We start from the raw sequence: 18,602 nt of genomic DNA, 5'->3' as shown, positions 1-18,602 counted from the left end.
CGTGAGTTTTTGAATGGTCTTCGCTGTTTCTTGTGGCAATAACTGACGGCTTGAGTCCAGACAGACAGTAAGACAGACAGTAAGACAGACGGTAAGACAGACAAGCAGTAAGACACCCGGCTTCTCCTCACAATCAACGTGTTTCTGTCCCAACTTTACGCGGCACCATTTTCCTGGAATCCCAGCCTGTAAGATATCACTCCGCCAGACCTAGACCCTCCAACTTTAATGCGAAATTACCCATACACGCGGTCATTCTCGGTTTTTCCGCTCGGACTAAATCAAAACGGCAACTGAGGGAGGTTATATTAGCGATATTTACAACTGCCGCTAACTAGCGGTTTACGGTTCTTACATTTTGGCGCGAGTTTGTGTTGCGGCGGAAGCACACCGGCGAACGTCGTACATAAACCCAGCGACCCCCACGGCCACACCTATTCTGTCCCGGAGCGGCGGAGCAGGAGAGACACAAACAACACACATTAACACACCATGCTGCCCTGTTCTAACTTTAACTTCACACGCAGAAAAAACCACACGAACAGATCTTTCTAGTTTTAACCCCCTTCCTGTGGACTTTATTGTGGATATTTTGGAAGTTGCTTCGACTTTTCCTCGTTTCGAGTTTCTCCTGTACAGACATTTGAAGGTAAGAGATGCCGGTCGTTTGGGCTTATTTTGCTGTTAACTAGTTAATCGTGAGGGGTTTAGGGTTAACGTGTTTAACTGCGTGCAATTTGTGCTCTTGTGCATCCGAGTGTTGCATTTTTTGCGATTAATTTTTTGTAAAAATGGAAAATTAAAGGGAAAGCCGGTTTCACGTGGGCACCCGGCGTTGGTTTAAATAACCTTCACAGCGGGTTCATCTTATTAGGGCGTTGAGCTTCTCTCTTCCTGTGGATTAGCGTTTTTTTTTTCTAACAGGTGAAAATTGTGAATCACGCTGGAGAAATGATGTGTTGCGTGTTTTTATATTAAAATATATATATTTTTAATTTTTAATTTTTATTTTTTTTTAGGAGTCGCCGTTTGAAAATGCTCCCACATGGTGGAGTCTGTTGCAAACTCACGCAGTCAATGCGAGCAGCAGTGAGTCTGTGTTCGAAACCTCAATGAGAAATTTGTATTATTATTATTGTTTTTTAGACCAGGCTTTCGCCCCAGCTGTGTTTAGTCGCCGGTAGTTTTGGTCAAAGGCATGCATTCAAAATGTACTTTACTGTTATGTGAAGTGGGGCAATAGCATCATAAACATCATTAGTTACTTATTTTACTGTCTTGTCACGATGCAGACTAGTCTTTATTTACGTTTTGGCTCAGGTTTCCCAGGCTGTGATGGTAAAGAAAGGCAGCCTTTAACTCCCAGAGTCTGCAGCACACACACTGCTGCTTTGTTCTCCACCACTGCCTGAAATACACACACATACCATGAGACCTTAGGTATATTGTTGAATCCTCCCTCCACTAAAGAAGACTGATTCCCAGTTTGTTCCACTCTGTCTTGTTTTATTAGTTATAAGATTAACTGTGCAGCATTTACGGTGTAATTTAAAATGTTGTGACATTTAATGGTTTTAAATAGAAGTGTGTGTGTGTGTGTGGGGAGGGGGGGGCGGCATGTCCTGACTAGTTAATGTTATGCAGAGTCTCTGTGGCTTTTTAAATAAATACCCAGGCTTTGTCCTGAGCGAAGTAGTTTTTGTTACTCTCTAAAAAGAGTTGTGAAAGTTTGATTTCCTGCAGTGTTCAGCCATATGTGTGCATGTAATAGCAGCAGAGGTTTTAAGCCTTAAGTAACCAAAAAAAAAAAAAAAAAGGGACACAAAAGCCGCCCATCCTTTCTCTGAGTATTGTTTTTCATGTCAGCAGGCAGCTGGGCTCCATTTGCGCATGATTTTATGAACTTTCTGAAAGGGAAAATGTAAATTGTGGAAAGAGGTGTGAAGTTTTGTCCCCCGTCTGCCCCAGCTGTTCTATGATGTCATGGGGAGGGGTGGTAATCTTTGGGGTGATGGACCGGCCTCCTGTGGTTGCAGCTGGGCGTGGCTACAGTGATGTAAACACAGATAAAAGGTGGCATGCTGCCGGTTGGGGTCTCAGTCTGGAGGATCTGGTTTAAACTTTCACTACAACACGTGTCGCTGCTGCTGCTGGGATTTATTCTTTTAAACTCTGGCACAGTGCTGCTTTAAAGTCACTACTGACTCAACGCTGGATGTAAACTTTCTAAGCCCCACTACCTTTCTGATTTATATTTTTTTGTCTTGGTTTTTATTGTTTACTTCTCCCAGATTCTACAATCAAACATGTTGCAAAGCTTCGCACAGTCGCAGGATTGGCTTTACACAGAGCCGCTGCTCTTTGATGATGAGTTCTGCCAGAGTTTAATGAAGGACCTTCAGACCTTGCCGACACCGCCGCAGTCTCCCCCCATGAAAACTGGTCTGGGTTGCAGTAAACCTCTATCCAAGGAGGACCAGCTGAGCTATGTGTCGGACATCCTGCTGGAAGACCACGACATGCAGCTGAACTGGAACTTCTTTTACTCCGATGCTGAAGAGAAGGAGGGCGAGCCCAGCCAGCCCTGCTCTCCTCTCGAGGAGAGCGGCGAGGACTGCCTGTGGCAGTGCCTGGCAGCAGACAGAAACTTGGAGGAGAAGCTGGTCTCCACAATGCTCAGCACCAGCCCTTTGCTGTCTGATATTGACACCAGCATCTTTGAGGAGATTGCAGGCTCAACGCTGGATTGCCAGAACCTGATGGATACTCAGGAAACCAGCGAAGCCACATCAGACTATGGATCAACCGGTGGCGAGCTGTCCACCTATTCAAGTGACTCCGGTAAGTTCAGAACTTCATCCTCATCATTCAGTCACAATTTTAAGTCATATGACAGGCAAAATATATGGATTCATTTTTGTTTTATCAACTTATTGATCCCTGTTGCTTCTTATTTTTGAAAAAAATCCTGTTTTGTTTATAACATTGTTGTGCTCATAGTCAGATCAGACTTTAATCTCCTTCCTGCCTTGTTGGGAAGCTTATCAGTATAAACACTCCTCGCCCATAATCGTTTCACTGCCATTTCATTCTTAATTCGCTGTTAATGTTTAGTGGCACTGAGCCCAAATTGCTCTTTGCACTCGACTTATCTGGACACCTGCCGCCCACCTGTAATCCGCGGGAGCCTGCAAGACCTGAAAGCATTGTTAAGGCGTTGGCAGGCTTTTTGCCGTTGACTGGCATCAATATATGAGAGGATTTAGGAGAGAAAAATGCCTGTGGTGTGATGTGACTCATGTTCTGCGGTAACTGAGTCTTTATCCATTAACACCTAATGAGTCATTTACTGACTTGAGCCCTGTGGCATCCCTGGCTACAGACCTGAGGGGAAGTGGCAGATTGGCATTTAGAGTCTTTTAAGTATTACTCTTTGTTGAAATATGTGAACTTTAAAATGTTGGGATATGTTTTAATTTCATTTTTAAAAACTGAGCTATTTATTCATTATTAAATAAAAAAATTGAAGCACATTCAAATACTGACACTGTAACGGTTTATACACGTCACGTTACTCTAATCTGGAATGCCTTTATCTCATTAACGGTTTACAAACAGTTGTATGCTTCTGCATGTTTGTGGCTGTTTGCAGCAGAAGGAAGTATTTTCACTGACAGTGAGAGTGAGTGAGTGAGTGAACCAGCCTACATACTTTGTTGTGTACAATGTCTACATTCTTGTTTTGGTGTCAGTGCACCTTTGAACAGAGCAGATAAAGTTACCACAAGTCAGAAGTCAGGTTGTGCTAGAACCGTATCTAACCCTGCTCTCCTTTCTTATTTTTTTCTATGACAGAAGAGGAGATTGACGTGGTGACGGTGGTGCGCTGTCCCTCCAGCCCGTCCCCACTGCCCTCATTGGCTGACCAATCTGCTCGTCAGCAGAAGCAGGAAGAGGATCATCGGGCTCTCCAGCGTCACCACATTGAGATCCATCTTCAACACAACTATGCTGCACCATGTCCAGCCTCACCACCACCACCTCCCTCCTCATCCAACAAACGACCAAGAGGGAGTGACAGCTCATCACGCTTCCACCACTCTTCCCGCAGCTCGTCTTCATCATCGTCCTCGTCGCGGTACCACCACCACCACTCATCCCGAAACTCAACGGAGAACGAGGATGAGGAGGAACGGCGGCGGACTCATAATGTGATGGAGCGGCAGCGACGAAATGAGCTGAAGAACTGTTTCATGCGCCTGCGTGACAACGTGCCAGAATTGTCACACAATGACAAGGCATCCAAGGTTGTGATCTTGAAGAAAGCCAGAGACTGCATCTATGACCTGGAGGACAAGGCCCACAGACTGCAATCCAAGAGGGACAAACTTAGAGCTAAACAGGAAGAGCTGAAAGCCAGGCTGGAGCAGCTACGCAGCTAATGGGCCAGCGAGCTACATTTTTAGGTGTTTAAAGACATTATGGGTAGGGGGGCAAAGGTGAATGAGGGAAATGACTTTGTAAAAAAAACATAGACGGATAGGTGGAGACAATGGACGCACATTTCAAAGACTGATAAAAATAGATTTGGACTGTGTGGACTCAGACACACTTTTGGCACAGACAGACAGAATACACACTCATTGCCTCAGAGATGATCATTCTCATGCCTTGACTGCTGACTGTTGTAGAGTGTAGGAATTTTTTTTTCCCTTAGCTGAAATAAGGATGACTCAATCAGATTTGATTATAGCTTAGCTGGATGCATACTGAAAGATGAACAAAGTCTGTGTAATTGTTTTTTAATTCCATCCCATTTGGGAATCTTTTCTTTTGGGAATACCAATTAGTGCATCTGAAAATGAACAGAGGCAAAAGCAACTGTTGGGTCCAGTAACTGCAAGCCACCGCAACTCAGCTCAGTAGTTGAATGAAACTTGAATATTGTGTTTTCAGGATGTCTTGTAGCCATGATAACCAGTGATCCCTCCAGTTCACAGGTGCGTGTTGGTGGCTTTTGCAGTTATTTGATCAACTTCACCTTTGTTAAATTCAAGTTCTTCAGAGTGCATTCAGACCCATCTGGGCCTCAGGTTGCCCCTTAGGGCCCAACATCACTTTATCAGGTTAATGTGTATTATTGATAATACTGTATTGACCAGGTTTGATACTGTACACATAATTCTTGGCTTCTGTCCAGTTCACTCACTTTACAGTGTCTCTGTTTTTTTAAGGTGAAAAATGACGCTGCATATTTAAATGTTTGTCATTAATGATTGTTAAAATTCAGTTGTAGCCATATTAACCAGCATTCAGGATTTGAGGAGACTGAACTGGAAAGTGAACTGAATTGCAGGTTTTGTTTTTGTAGTCACCTAAAGTTGGGATGGAAAAAACTCTGCATACCATTTAATTCCTATCTGAAATAGAGTGACAGAGTCATGGTGTTCTGGAATAATATTTAAAGATTTGGATTGGAGGAAGCTGCAACAGCAGCAATACTGTGTCATGTAATTGTCGCTCAGAGAAACCATTTTGTTAAGGAAAAAACAAAAACATTCAATAGGCATTTTTTTTTTTTTTTTTTTTTGAGACGACCATTAGCTAGTGGAAATTGTTTAAATGGCATTGTTAGTCAGTGGCCTGCTGAAAGTCATTAAGATTGAATTTAGGACTGCATTATAAGGACAACCAGGAATATACTGTAGTTCAGTTACAGATCAATCACACATTTGAACAAATGTGACGTCAGATCTTAATCCTGTAATGATGGAAAAATATTAAGTTTTGCAATTAAATTATTTTTTTTTTCCTTGTCTACGTTTTGCAGCATATAGTTGTTGCATTAATAGGGGCCACTGACCATGACCTACATTCCCCTGGTTTTTAAAAGATGCACAGTCTTCATTGGTACCATTGTGTGCCCAGTTAAACTGTTGGACAAGCTGCTGCTGAGGGCTTATATCAAATAATATTTTAAGAAGGTAAACACTGAGATTGTACATGTTCACCAGAGCCTGTTGTAGTGGTTTAATATAAGGGTTTTGTTGAACTTGTATGTTGTGTTGGATCTGAATTTTCAAATTTCAATAATTGGGTTGAATGTTCATTTGAATGTGTTTTTGCCTAAATATTATTAATTATTGCCAATGTTAACATGCTTACTTGTGTCCAATGCCCAATGCATTCTGGTTTCTGAGAAGAGTAGTTCCTCCTTTAGTCTGAGCACACTTGAACAGACTTTAATTGATATGAGTGATGAGCAAGGAGACGTTGTGGTGTTCCGTCTTAAAGCATTCTGTTCAGGACATCTTATTTCCTTTAATAATTTGTCTGTTTAAAACCTCATCTTCATTTTTACATGAGCAAGTTTTGCAGGGAAGTCTCTCCTTCTTTGCTTTTCTCCCAGTCCGTTTATTTTTTCCTTTTTTTTTTCTTCCTGTTTTAAGATACAGCGAGGCTTTAACAAGACAGCAGGGATGATTTTTTTTTTTTTCTTAGCATGATAAAACCTACCTCCACCTGGCCGCGGTCTGGCCTGTAATGTTTTATTTTTGTGGTTTAAATATTGTATATATTTTACAAAAGTGTAAATATTTTGTTATTGTATCATAAATTATTTTAGTCTTTTTTTTTTTCTTTATTCATTTGAATTTGAGGTTTTAAATAAATGTTATTTTCAAAAGAGCACTTTTTTTCTTCAATATTAACATAATTAAAGAATTGATCAGTTGAACTCAGTGTGGCTTATATATACTAGTATACAATAACTGTTGCGTGTTTACACTTAGTCTTTTTATATTTACATATCGACATGGCTTTATGCTTCTTTAAAGGCCCAACTAGAGTGGGGCACTCCAGCTGGATGCTTTTACTGGAGGGCTTCTTGCGTCCTACATAAACAGACTTCCAAATTATACTCTGCAATCATAAACATCTTTCAGTATTTGGTAACAAAGTGGACGTTGCTGTACTGGGGATGTTTCCGTTTTTACGACCTTTTGTTAAATCCTTTAACGCATCACTGCGCGTGCCTTTCAGCTGTGGGCGCGTCACGTGCACCGTTAACGCAGTGCTAGCTAACCCGTGTGTTTTAGCCTTTGGATACCAGCGTTTTAAAACCTTTGGACTTAAGAGAAAAAATGTTTCCTGTAAAGGATATCCGGGAAAAACAAAAAGACACCGTATCGTCCACGTCTAGCGTCATACGGCATCTGAAAACTCCTCCAAAAGAGGTCAGTGACGTAGATAGTTAGCCTGTAAGCTAACGTTAGCTAAATTAGCCTGGAGTTAGCATAACATTAACGTCGCCGCTGTGTTGTAATTTCATGTGTTTTGGACTCACAATCTGCGAAACATGTCGTACTTTGTGTAGTTGTAAGCAGCCAAGTTGTTCAGGGAAACATGCTTAATTTAACCGCGTTCTGTGAGTCCCAGCACACATCTCTGGCTCACGGGTATTTGCTAACCTGAAAACCCGTTAGCTTCGATGCTGATTATTCTTGTCATACAAAAGTTTCCGCATTTCTGTGCATGTTCATAGATTTGTATTTAAAAACTAGTTTCTTTAGCAGCATATTTTATTATTTTTCATTGTTCAGGTGGCAAAACAGAGAAGTGGAAAAGGTGTATGAGCTGTTTGCGTTGGTGGCAACATCTCATTTAATGAAACATATGTTAAAAAAATAACTAAGCAAATTATGTTTAAAAGCTGTATGAACTGTGGTTTGTATACTTTAAACCCATATCAGTAACTACACTAGATGTACTGTAACTCAGATATATAGAGTGACTCAAAGACTTAAGACTTGACCTGCCTTTTGTGACAGCCCACCCATAGTATAGGTTGTTGGTCTATTTCACCTCATTAGACCTCTTCTCAGGACTGTGTGGTTGTGTGCAGACTTGACATCTCTTGAATTTTACTGTGGTAATGTGCTGAAAATATGTCATGATTGGAAACAGCACAGGAGCAGTTGTAAGCCTAAATTGTGGATGTGAACATGCAGGTCAACAGGAAGATTGTACAATTTGTAAATGATGCACCCTAGTAACAGTCTCTGAATTTGCACTCAATGCACAGAAGCAGCATCCTTTTCTTTTTGCTGATTGTAATACTGTGTTATGTACCCATATTAACAAATCAATGTATCTGATCTGAAACTGACTTGATAATGGAGAGCCTTTTCAACATCATCATCTTAGATCACTCATGATTGGAAGCCCTCATCCTTACTGAAATAAATGGGCAAAAAATGTAGGTCTGACCATATCATGAGACACAGTCCAGTACACCAACAGTCCTTGTTTTGTAGCAAAATAGTCATCATCACACACCTGTGACGCTCAGTGGTCCCTCCCAGGTGTAGAGGTATGAGAATGTTTTCTCAGGGCAAAGTGTGAGGCTGCAACAGGTAGATATGTTGTGCAACCTGAGTTCAGTCCATGTGTCCCAGTTTACATGTGGAGCAGATGGACACGTACCAGACAAGTGTGTGTGTGTGTGTGTTATCTTGTTTCTGTGCAGCGTAGGTGTTTCTTTTAAATTCACTTCTGAAAAAGCTGTGCTTCAGTTTAGTAGCCAGAAGTACTGAATACATTTTATCAGTTGATCACCAAATACACAGATAACAAACTTCAACTTCAACCATAATAAAATGTATACTTGTATAGTGTTTAAAACAGAGGTACAGAGTCCATTGCATTTACAAGGTAAACTGAAAAAAGCACTGACCGGATGGATGACAGAGTAAAATCTGTAGTGGTCAAAATATATGTTTCTGAGGAATTGTACTAGCCAATTGAGGATTCATATTCCTAGGTTGAAAGTCTTAAGATGTTTGCAAACATTTTTTTAAAATTGTTTTTACTGTCTTGCATCTATGTTTTTTTTACATGCACAGGGTTAGTGATGGGCCAGAATTAGTTTATCTTGAGGTTTGAGAAAAAAATGTCAGTCAGATGGATGTAGAGTGTGTACAGCTATGTAGGTCAAGGTGAGCAAGTAAATGTGACTGTCAGGCATCTCAGATAACAGATGCCATAAAAGCCCTTTAATCACAAGCGACAGATTAGGTTTGTTGTTTTACTAAAGAGTACAGGGAGAGGCCAGATAATAACTGCTAAATACACACAAACACACACACATTATCTCAGCTTCTTCCTGCTCACTCTATTAAAAAGATGTAGCTGGACCTGAAGAGGTGGAGCTATGATGAATCTTGGCAACAGTTGAAACATTCCTGTGTTTACTTTTTGTTAGTCTTTATCTTATTACTTCTTCCCACACCATATTTGTATTTAATCAGACCAGTTTATATTACAGCTATTTTACCTGTCTCTCTCTGAAACCTCGGACCAGCTGAATGACATTGCCATCTCTGTAGCTGTGCTTGGGGCATGACTCTAGCATAATATTTTCACCCTGGTTGACATATTCCTTTATTAACACACATTCACTCTAGTTAATTTCGAATATCTTCTTACATCGAACACCCTGCTGCTGGAAATACTCACATCAGCACCTGATCTGCTGATCAAAATAGTCTCCAACATTTGGATAATATATTCCTGTCTGTTTTCTAAAAGGTACTGTGGTTTTTTTTTAAAGTACTGAGACCCTTTTTTAAAAGATGTAGTTACATATTTGTGAGACATTTTGGAGCTATAAACTGAAGCTATACATGGCTGGAAAACTTTAAGGTAATTCATTCTAAGTGACATAAATTAAGCATGGCTCCATGACAGAGGAAAGTGAAAAATTTGAAGTTACAGGGCTGAGTATTTGATTTAGTTAGATTTTGGGTGGAGTGTCACTTCATAGGAAAACTGTAACAGACTTGTGTGTGTGTGTGTTGTACAGTAGCTGACAGTAATTGCTTCTTCTGTGGTTCAGTGATCCAAATATTCTCTCATTCATTCTGATCTGCCACATCATGTCAGAGAGAAACACTGAAACAGAGGATGTAGGATGGACAGATGGAAAATCATACAAAAAAGAGGAAGCAAATGAGAAGATGGAGAGGAGAGAGAGTGACAACAAAGGACAAAGAAAAGGGAGAGAGAGAGAAATGAGGCATGAGGCTAAAATGTTCCCTGTTTTATTTTCCAGCAGTGCAGGAAATAATGAGAGACCTCACAGAGAATGTTAAAACACAACTCAATCCAAACCACATTTTTGAATACAGAGACTGAGCCACAGAACAATACACACATGCGAGTCATGAGTGTGGTACATACTTGTGTCTGTAGTGAAATGTAGTCTATCCCATCATATCCTCTGTGATCCGCTTTTACCTGTAATCTGTATTTTAGTTAAAGATGTTTGTTGAAGGAGTACCCCGCTGGGAATCTGTGTTATGGCTATTCAGAACACACCTTCTGTAGTTTTAAAAGATGGCTAAAAAATGTTTTGCCATTTTTATGGAGGAATGCTTACATTTACTTAGTCAGCTTAGATTTAAAGAAGCTCCAGTGAGTTGTGGCAAAAATGAGACAAAATCATCCACAGAAACTGCTCGAACTACAATACTGGCATATTGCAAAATTCCACCGTCAACATGGCCTAGACATTTTGATTCAGGAGAGAATGTTAAAAACTAGTTCAGGAGGTATGCCCCCCAAAAATGTAAAAAATGAACTTTTCCAGAATACTTCCCAGTATGGGTAAGTACACAGTGTGGTAGCGGCTAGAGTGCTTATCACTCAGCCATTTTCTCATTATGTCAGCAGAATGGAAATTGACAAAAGGAAAAAAAATTCTGAATTGGGAACTTTTCATTTTCGGAGATAATTTTCCCAATGACTAGCTTTGTAACCACACAAGATAAAGGGACGCTAGCCAACAGTTGCAATTTTATATTATGTTTCTAGCAGTTTGCTAACAAGTGAAACTTTAAGATTAGATCAGTTGATTGTATTGGTGTTACCATTGGACATTATTTGGATTTTACTGCCAGTGATGGTAGGTTTGTATGCATTTTGCCACAGTTTTTAAGAAATGCAGATCATGTGTCACATATTGAAACAGCAAAGCATGCTAGCAACATTAATTGTATTTTAGCTTTGTACAAAATGTACATCACTGAAAGCAGTTTACAATTACTCTGGCATTGTAAATGTCTTATGACTAGTTTGAGAGAACAAAGAATCTATTATTAGTTAAATCAAAATTATTAACTGAAAGAAACTCTTAGCTTTATGTGCTGCAGAGGATAAATAAATTACTGAATTACTATTACTAAAACACAGTGTTTAAAATAGTTAGTCATTATTTTATAGTGACCACAACTTCAAAGTTTCACATGACTCCTTGGATGTCGCAACCCAAGCAGCCTAGCTGACCTTAAGAGGTCAAACCAGTCACACTCAACTTTATTGCTAAGGTCATGAGTTTGCCTGCAGACCTTCTTATTTAAAAAATAAATGCAAAAGTTATGTAATATTTTCACCACTTTTCTCTCCACTACTACAAGTCAGCTAATTAACAGAATCCACTTCAAGGCTTCAAGTTTTTCTTTCAGTCTTTCCTGAACAATTGTGCCAAACTTGTGTGAAAGTTTCGGACATTCAGCGTTTAGCAGCTGCTCGAGGTCATCATCGTCATCACCATATGTTCACACTGAGATGTTAAATCCACATTTAGCCTGGATGTGATTCAACAGCCGGTAAGTCGTCAGCCTTTCTAGCTTATTGCAAGGCTGATGCAGCTGCTCTACATTCTCCTCATCTGTAACCCATTACCCAGAACCCTTTGCTCCGGTGCCTGACCAGGAGCTCCCCCCTGGGTCGCCAGTCAGCTCTGACGCTGCATTTCCTGTCTGCATGTCTCTGTGTGAGAGTCATGATAAAATAATAAGGCTATTATATCAGATCCCTGTCACGAGCTCAAGACCCTGAGCCTGGCTGACTGTGTGTGTGTTTAACCAATGGGGATGCCAACAAAGTGTGAATATGCGCCTATTTCCTTATCTATGCGAATGTGGGTGTGTTTTTCTTTGTCTCCCTCTGTGTAGTTGTTCTGGTTAAATGGCTTTCATGCACAGAAAATTGATGTATTGAGTAAAAATAGCCAAACTACACACCATGAACCAAAGAACCAAAAAGTCTGATCTTATTAGAGACTAAACCTCATCACTTTTCCACACATAAACACATTTATGAAAGTAAACTAGCTGCAAGTCCATGATTTTGTGATTTTAACTGTAAAATAAACATTTTTAAAAGCCAGAAAATACAGTACATGGCTTTAAAAATAAAACTTAAACCAAACATAAAATTTACAAATCAAATTATATTTGATTTGATTATTATTAAGGTAATCATGATTGGGTCTTGCCTGGTCGCAACACTGCGTCAGAGGATGTCTGCATTAGGTGTTTCTCAGTTTTTCTCTGTGGTTGAATTTGAATTTGTTTAAGTTAGAGACTCTGAGTAAAAGGCTGCAAAGCCAGGTCTCCCTGAGGTTGAAAGATGTGAAAAAATGCAAACCTCCTCTTTTATTCCTATGCAGGACTGTGTTTACCACCGCCAGCACCACCACAGGTGGCAATCACATCACTATCCAAGCAGAGGTTAGAAACAAACATACTCTCCCAGCTTTGTGCTCTTTGGTTGACTTTAGGTTTCTCATCTGTGTCACAATTGCACAAAAAAAAGAGCAAGTAACTTCCTACTACTGTGTCTGTCATTTGTGTTTGAGGCTGGAAATGTGAATGAGAATTCTCACCAAAGCTGCTTCTGGCCTTGAAACACTGCAAGAGTTTTAATGCACTTAGTTTGAACGCCCACTAATAATCACAGTCTCAATCTGTATGAATCTGTATGTGTCAATGGCGTGGTAGTAATTAGTGTTTCTAGCTGTATGTGAAGCAGGCGGTTAGTGTGACACAGTGTGAAGTCGTGTAAATGCGGGAGACGTGATGTCTGCTGCAGGTGTCTGATAGAAGCCCCCCTCCAGTCCCTCTAATTGGTGAAAGTGTTCCCATCGACACATCATTAGCATGCTAAAGAAAGGGGGCCGCTCTATCTCACTTGGATCATAGCTCTGAGTTGCAGGAGACACAGAGTCTGTCTCCTAAAACTGACCAGTTCAGGCAGTGGCAGCCAGATAAGGTTACTGCAGTTGTTTCAAATCTCATATAAACACCATTCACACTGCTGATTACACTTAAATGCTTCATACAAACTAGTATTGTTTATTTAATTTAAGACAAATCTTCATTTATAAAGAAGTTTTCAAAACCCAAGTAACTAAGTGCTTCACATTAAGCAGCAAATTAAAATTGTACCGACTCTAATCAAGTGTAGGATATTTAGATATGAGGTGTGATCACATACGTACCTGCAGGCAGGTGAGTATGAAAAATAAAATCACGTGGAGGACACATTTCAGTGACAGACCTTTTGTTGGAAAATTAATACACCAATACCCATAAGTGATTTTATCAGCTGGAGAAATTACGGAGAAAACAGGCAAACTGAAGAAAAAGAAGCAAACACAGACACAACATGAAGAGAAAAAAAGCACTGTAAGTAAAGAGAACACATCCAGTTCAATTGGGGCTTTATAATTTTTTTCCAAATGAACATTATTGTGTACACACACGTGAAGTTGGTTGGAGTTCTGTTTTAACCTCTAAATTATACCATAGGTTTAAAAATAATAAATTTAATGCTATTTTACTGGTAGCATCTGAACACACCATCAAGGAGCAGTTTCGGTATCTGCCCTTATTTAAATGAGAATGAAATTCTTCGTGATTGCTGCTGATTTTCATAGCACACTAAATGGATACCAACCACAGTCTGACAGATTGTGAAACCATTTTTATGACTCTACGCTATTATCTTTTACCATGTTTGCTGTGCAGCATTTGATCTCATTTACTATCATCTATTCCGATTCAGATTGTTATTATACTTTGTTATTTAATTAAGGTGATAAGAGGAGACAGACATTAACCTGATGATCTAATAAAGCATGAATACTCCGGTGTTTGACCACTTTGACCAGGCTGACACTGTTATCTGCTGCTTCACAGACTCAGGGTTACTTGGTTCATGCAAATGAGATTGATGAGGGGAGGTCCCACTCTGCATGACACTTTGAGTGGAAAAACAAATGTAGAGGCTGTAGAGTCTTGAAAATTCCCCCATCAATTCTGACTTGTTTCATTTGTGGTTTAAATAAAGAATGCGTGAGAGAGAAAAACAACAGAAAGGCCTGGTTTTAAGGTTATGCAGGCTTAGATTTAGGAAGATTTAGTCATCTGCTTCACTTTCTTAATATAATCTTAAGTATATCTGACATTACATTTGCATTCTACAAGCCACAGGAGTAAAAAAAAGTGTGACTTATAGTCTGGAGAGCAGGGGAATGACACTTAGATGCATCCTAACATCAGTTTTTAGAAATGCTGCCTTGCTAACACCAGTCACTTGTGTGTACACACCACACCCGCCTGAAATGAGAAAAGAGAGAGATTAAGGTTTAAGGGGAATCCCTGTAAATCATCAAGAGTCTGACTCACCCATGAATCATCACTACACAGTTCAGGGCAGGTGCGAGAAAAGGGAAGAGGTTAATTTGTCCCAGAGGCAAATCAGGGCAGGTTTCTTGAACTATTTCACCACTTGGATGGACATGAAACACTTCTGCTTGAACAATCAGTACAAACTAGGGACACAATATCTAACATTGGTGGAGAAAGAGAGAAGTTCATGTTCAGTTGCAGTGCAGCTCAAGACAAGGGAACATTAGATGATAGAATTCAGTTTGGGGTTAAGGGTTACATTTTTTGTTGGGGTGTTAGAAGTATTGACAGCTCACATGCTAATGTTTGGGCTGCTGTTGCTGCATAAGCCAGTACGTCAGGAGTGGGAGCCAGATTAAAGAGAAGATGAACAGAACAGAAAATGTTGATGACAATTCAAGTGTCAGCGTTAACGATGAAAACACCCAAATAGACACAGCCCAGGGCTCAAAAGTCAAGAGTATTGATGAGAGCAAGGGTCTGAGGACTTTAGCAGTGTGGAGGTATTTTGGACATTTAAAGTCCAACAGGAAACAGAGCAGCATGCACTGCAAAACAGACACATATTTGACAAGAATATACAAATGTACCACTAAAAACAGATACTACTAACCTTTTTACGACAGAGCACATAAAATGCAAGACTTTACAGACCCAGACCCAAATAAGTGTTGGTGATCCCCTAAAACAAGAGTTGCCGCACAATAGCAGACCTTTTTATTTTATTTGGAAGTGACCAAAGAATTTAGTTTCTGTTCTCCTGCAAACCACGAAAGCCTTAATATTTTAGTGGCAGATGCAAAATTAACAAATTATGATTATATTTATTCAGAATTGACCAACTTTTGTGAAATAGTGCTTTGGTTTATATCGTGATATATATCGATATTGACTCATATGAAAAAAAAAGTATTGTGAAAAGATTTTTTTCGCCCAGCCTTATGATAAATTAACAGGTTCATTTTAAATATTTTCATGCACATGCACATAGTTTTGAGGATAGCAGTGTTGGCATCTGCGAGTCTACCACTTAAGTCCAAACTGGTTGTTGCTTGAATTCGTTATTGGATATAGCTTTTGGATTCATGGTCCTCAGAGGGTGAATCCTCCTGACTACTGATCCCTGACTTTACCTGCAGCATTTTTCACTTATCCAGTGAAATATCTACTCAATGGATTTCCACAAAGTTTTGTGCATTTAGCATTTAGCTCATAGCAGTGCTGTGCCTAAGTTCAGCCACACAGAGCAGCTATAGTGTGGTGCATATGTGAATCTTTTTGTATTATATGTTTGCTTTTTTTCCCTGTGCATCTTTGCACATTTGCTGGGTTTGTCTGTGTGAAAGTTTTTTGAATCATCAACTGGACCTTTGCTGTGAAATGGCAGTTGTCTTTTTTTAAGGCTGAGGGGAAAATGTCTTTAGAGAAAACAGGAAGACACAAAGACCTCCCTCCACACACACACACACACACACACACACACACACACATACATGCACATGCGCACATATACACACATACCCACCTCCTTTTATAGTAAAACCTGATGTGCTGCTGGGAAGTTGAACAGAGAACTGAAAGTGGGCTTCCAGTGTGTGTGTGTGTGTGTGAGTGTGTGAGAGCGAGGAAGTCAGCAGGGGATTGGTTGATACACACTAACGGATTGGAAGGTGGGGGGCTGTGTTTTAGTGGTAACGGCCCTTTCACATTGACAGTAGAAGCAGCCTCTTCATTCATGTCAGTGAGATCACTGCGTTGGCGCAGCAGGGGTATCACCACAAACACTCTGGAAGAAAACAAAAAAAACACTGGGCTGATCTGCCACAACATTTGCCACAACGCAATACAACGTCAACTGACAACCACCCACTGTAGGTAGCGTCTAACAGATTACCAACCTGTAAATACACATCCATTAACGAGTCCAGAATGCCTTGTTTTGCAGTTGATCTGGAGCTGTTTTTTAATGGTTTGTGCCTCTTAGTTCAAATGAAGGGGAATCTTAGTGCTCCAACATATAAATGTAGACAGTGTGGTGAAAGTGCATTCCTGTGCCAATATGACAATAATGACAAAGCCAGGCCCATAAAGACATAGTTTTGCCAGTTTGGTGCAGAGGAACCTGACTGACCTGCACAGACCTCAACCTCATCCAACTGGACTTTTCTGTTTTTGTTTATTAGTCTGTTTCTATTTGATTTGTTCACTGCTGTGTGTAGTTAGAGTCAAATGTCTTGTCATGTTTCAACAAAGGAAGGCACTATGGGAAATTTTTGTTTTAATGTGTGAAATATTACACTTCATATGTAATCTATTACACTTCACAAGTGTCCTAAAACCAATTGAAGCATTAAACATGTTGGTCTAGCGATAAAGTTGTTCTTTACACTGCAAGTGATGCTGGAGTTTTTACCACTTAAGATTGTTTTCCCTTCTTCATGCACCCTGGCAGTGGGAAAAGTTATGACAGCAGTCCCTTCTGTATTCACATACAAATCAGGTGCTAAAAAAGGTGCAAATAATTATTTAATTGTTAAATATTTAATTAATTAATTAATTTGGTCTATAAATTTTTATTAAAAAATTACATGCTGAGGAAATGTCTACAGATGTCTTATTTTGCCTGACCAAGAGAAACAAACACGTATTTTACTGATAGTATAAATAGCTTTAAAACCTTTAGTCTGTAAATTCACTGATTTATATCATTGCAGCCCAACTCATTTGGGGAAATAAATCATCCACAAAAATGATTTAATTTAGGTTACAAACTTATTTATTTCTAATACTGATGAGACAAAATAGCAAAAAACCCTGACAATTGCTCTTTACATGCCAGAGGGTTTTGCCAGTGTCAGATGAATTTATTCCTATCCAGCAGTTTAAACTTCTGCATATATTTGCACACAAGGAGCCATGTTACACCAGTAATTCACTATAAATCTGCATATAGTGCAGCAGGTGAATAATCAGATTTCACTCGTACTTGTGTGACCATTGGTATCGAGCATTACTCACTCTTTAAATCACAGACACCAATTTATCACATGCACAATGTGCTGCACCTGCTTTTTTCATGCAAAACTGTCATTGTGAATATCTTATAGCATGCAGCTCTTAGCACTGTGGTAATTCTGCTGGGGTAAACTGCATCCTGGTATGAAGGTGTATTAAACTGCTCGCTCTGATAAACTGGAATTCACTCTGAACTGGTTTGCCTCTTATCTCATGTACGTGTAGCAACAATACCACACCAGCACAGACCATTACGTTATTTTTCTGGAGGGCTGTTTGCAGCTTTAAAATGTAAATAAATTCCACCCCCATTCTTTAAAGTGGGATTGTGTATATTTGTGTGTACTTAACACCGCTCCCAAACAGCCAACTTATCTTCACTTCAGTCCACTGGAAGATGAAAGGCATTTGTTGAATATCAAACAATCTGACACTCTTTCAGACTAAAAACTTCTCCTCCTGTACCTCACCTTCACTACATTCCAGGTGGAAATCTTTTACTCTCCATTTATCTGACAGCTTGAGTGACTCTGCAGGATCAGTTGAATTGAGTTATTTTCTCTACATATCAGTGTATTACAGGTCTTATGCCACCATTACTATCAATGGATAATAGGACAGTAGTCTTTTAACATCTTTTATACTGTAGAATGTGTTTCATTTTTGTTAACTGAAATTCTCAGAGGATTTAATGCGAAATACCTTGTGATTTCCCCCTTTTATAACTTAAAAGTCTTGTCTTTTCATTTTTTGATCTGTCCTCTGATTGTTTTTCAACTTATCTATTAATTTATCTAACTTATACTATCATATTTTTTGCCTCTGCGTTGGTCCAGATACTTATCTTAAAGGTTTCTCTGGCATGACACACTTTAGTGTGAAAAGTATAAGGTTTGAAACAATGTTTGTTAGTGAAATTACTGTGTGAGTTACTCACTGCATTCATTCCAAAATACTCATTTGCTGATTCCTGTTGAATCAATAATTGTGTAAATATTTTGAACTTAGTGAAGCTTTCTGGTTCTTATCTGTCTGCTCTGGGGACAAAATAGT

The 18,602-nt window shown here is 39.5% G+C and overlaps 1 protein-coding gene across 1 annotated transcript; it reads left to right on the top strand.

The window, feature by feature from the left end:
• The first annotated feature begins 398 nt into the window (after window positions 1-398).
• On the top strand, window positions 399-6,736 carry mych (myelocytomatosis oncogene homolog). Its single transcript, XM_026308032.2, has 3 exons — window positions 399-649; window positions 2,292-2,841; window positions 3,856-6,736. The coding sequence occupies exons 2-3, from the start codon at window positions 2,307-2,309 to the stop codon at window positions 4,440-4,442; spliced, it is 1,122 nt and encodes a 373-aa protein (XP_026163817.1). The 5' UTR covers window positions 399-649; window positions 2,292-2,306; the 3' UTR covers window positions 4,443-6,736.
• The last annotated feature ends 11,866 nt before the right edge of the window (window positions 6,737-18,602 follow it).

Source organism: Mastacembelus armatus, chromosome 5 (genome assembly GCF_900324485.2).
Source record: "Mastacembelus armatus chromosome 5, fMasArm1.2, whole genome shotgun sequence".
Classification (NCBI taxonomy): domain Eukaryota; kingdom Metazoa; phylum Chordata; class Actinopteri; order Synbranchiformes; family Mastacembelidae; genus Mastacembelus; species Mastacembelus armatus.
This window is presented reverse-complemented; position numbering and strand designations above follow the sequence as displayed.

Coding starts and splice junctions, on each gene's coding strand:
- mych (XM_026308032.2), top strand. CDS start 2,307: ATGTTGCAAAGCTTCGCACAGTCGCAGGATTGGCTTTACACAGAGCCG. Junction 2,842..3,855: donor CACCTATTCAAGTGACTCCG/GTAAGTTCAGAA, acceptor TTTCTATGACAG/AAGAGGAGATTGACGTGGTG.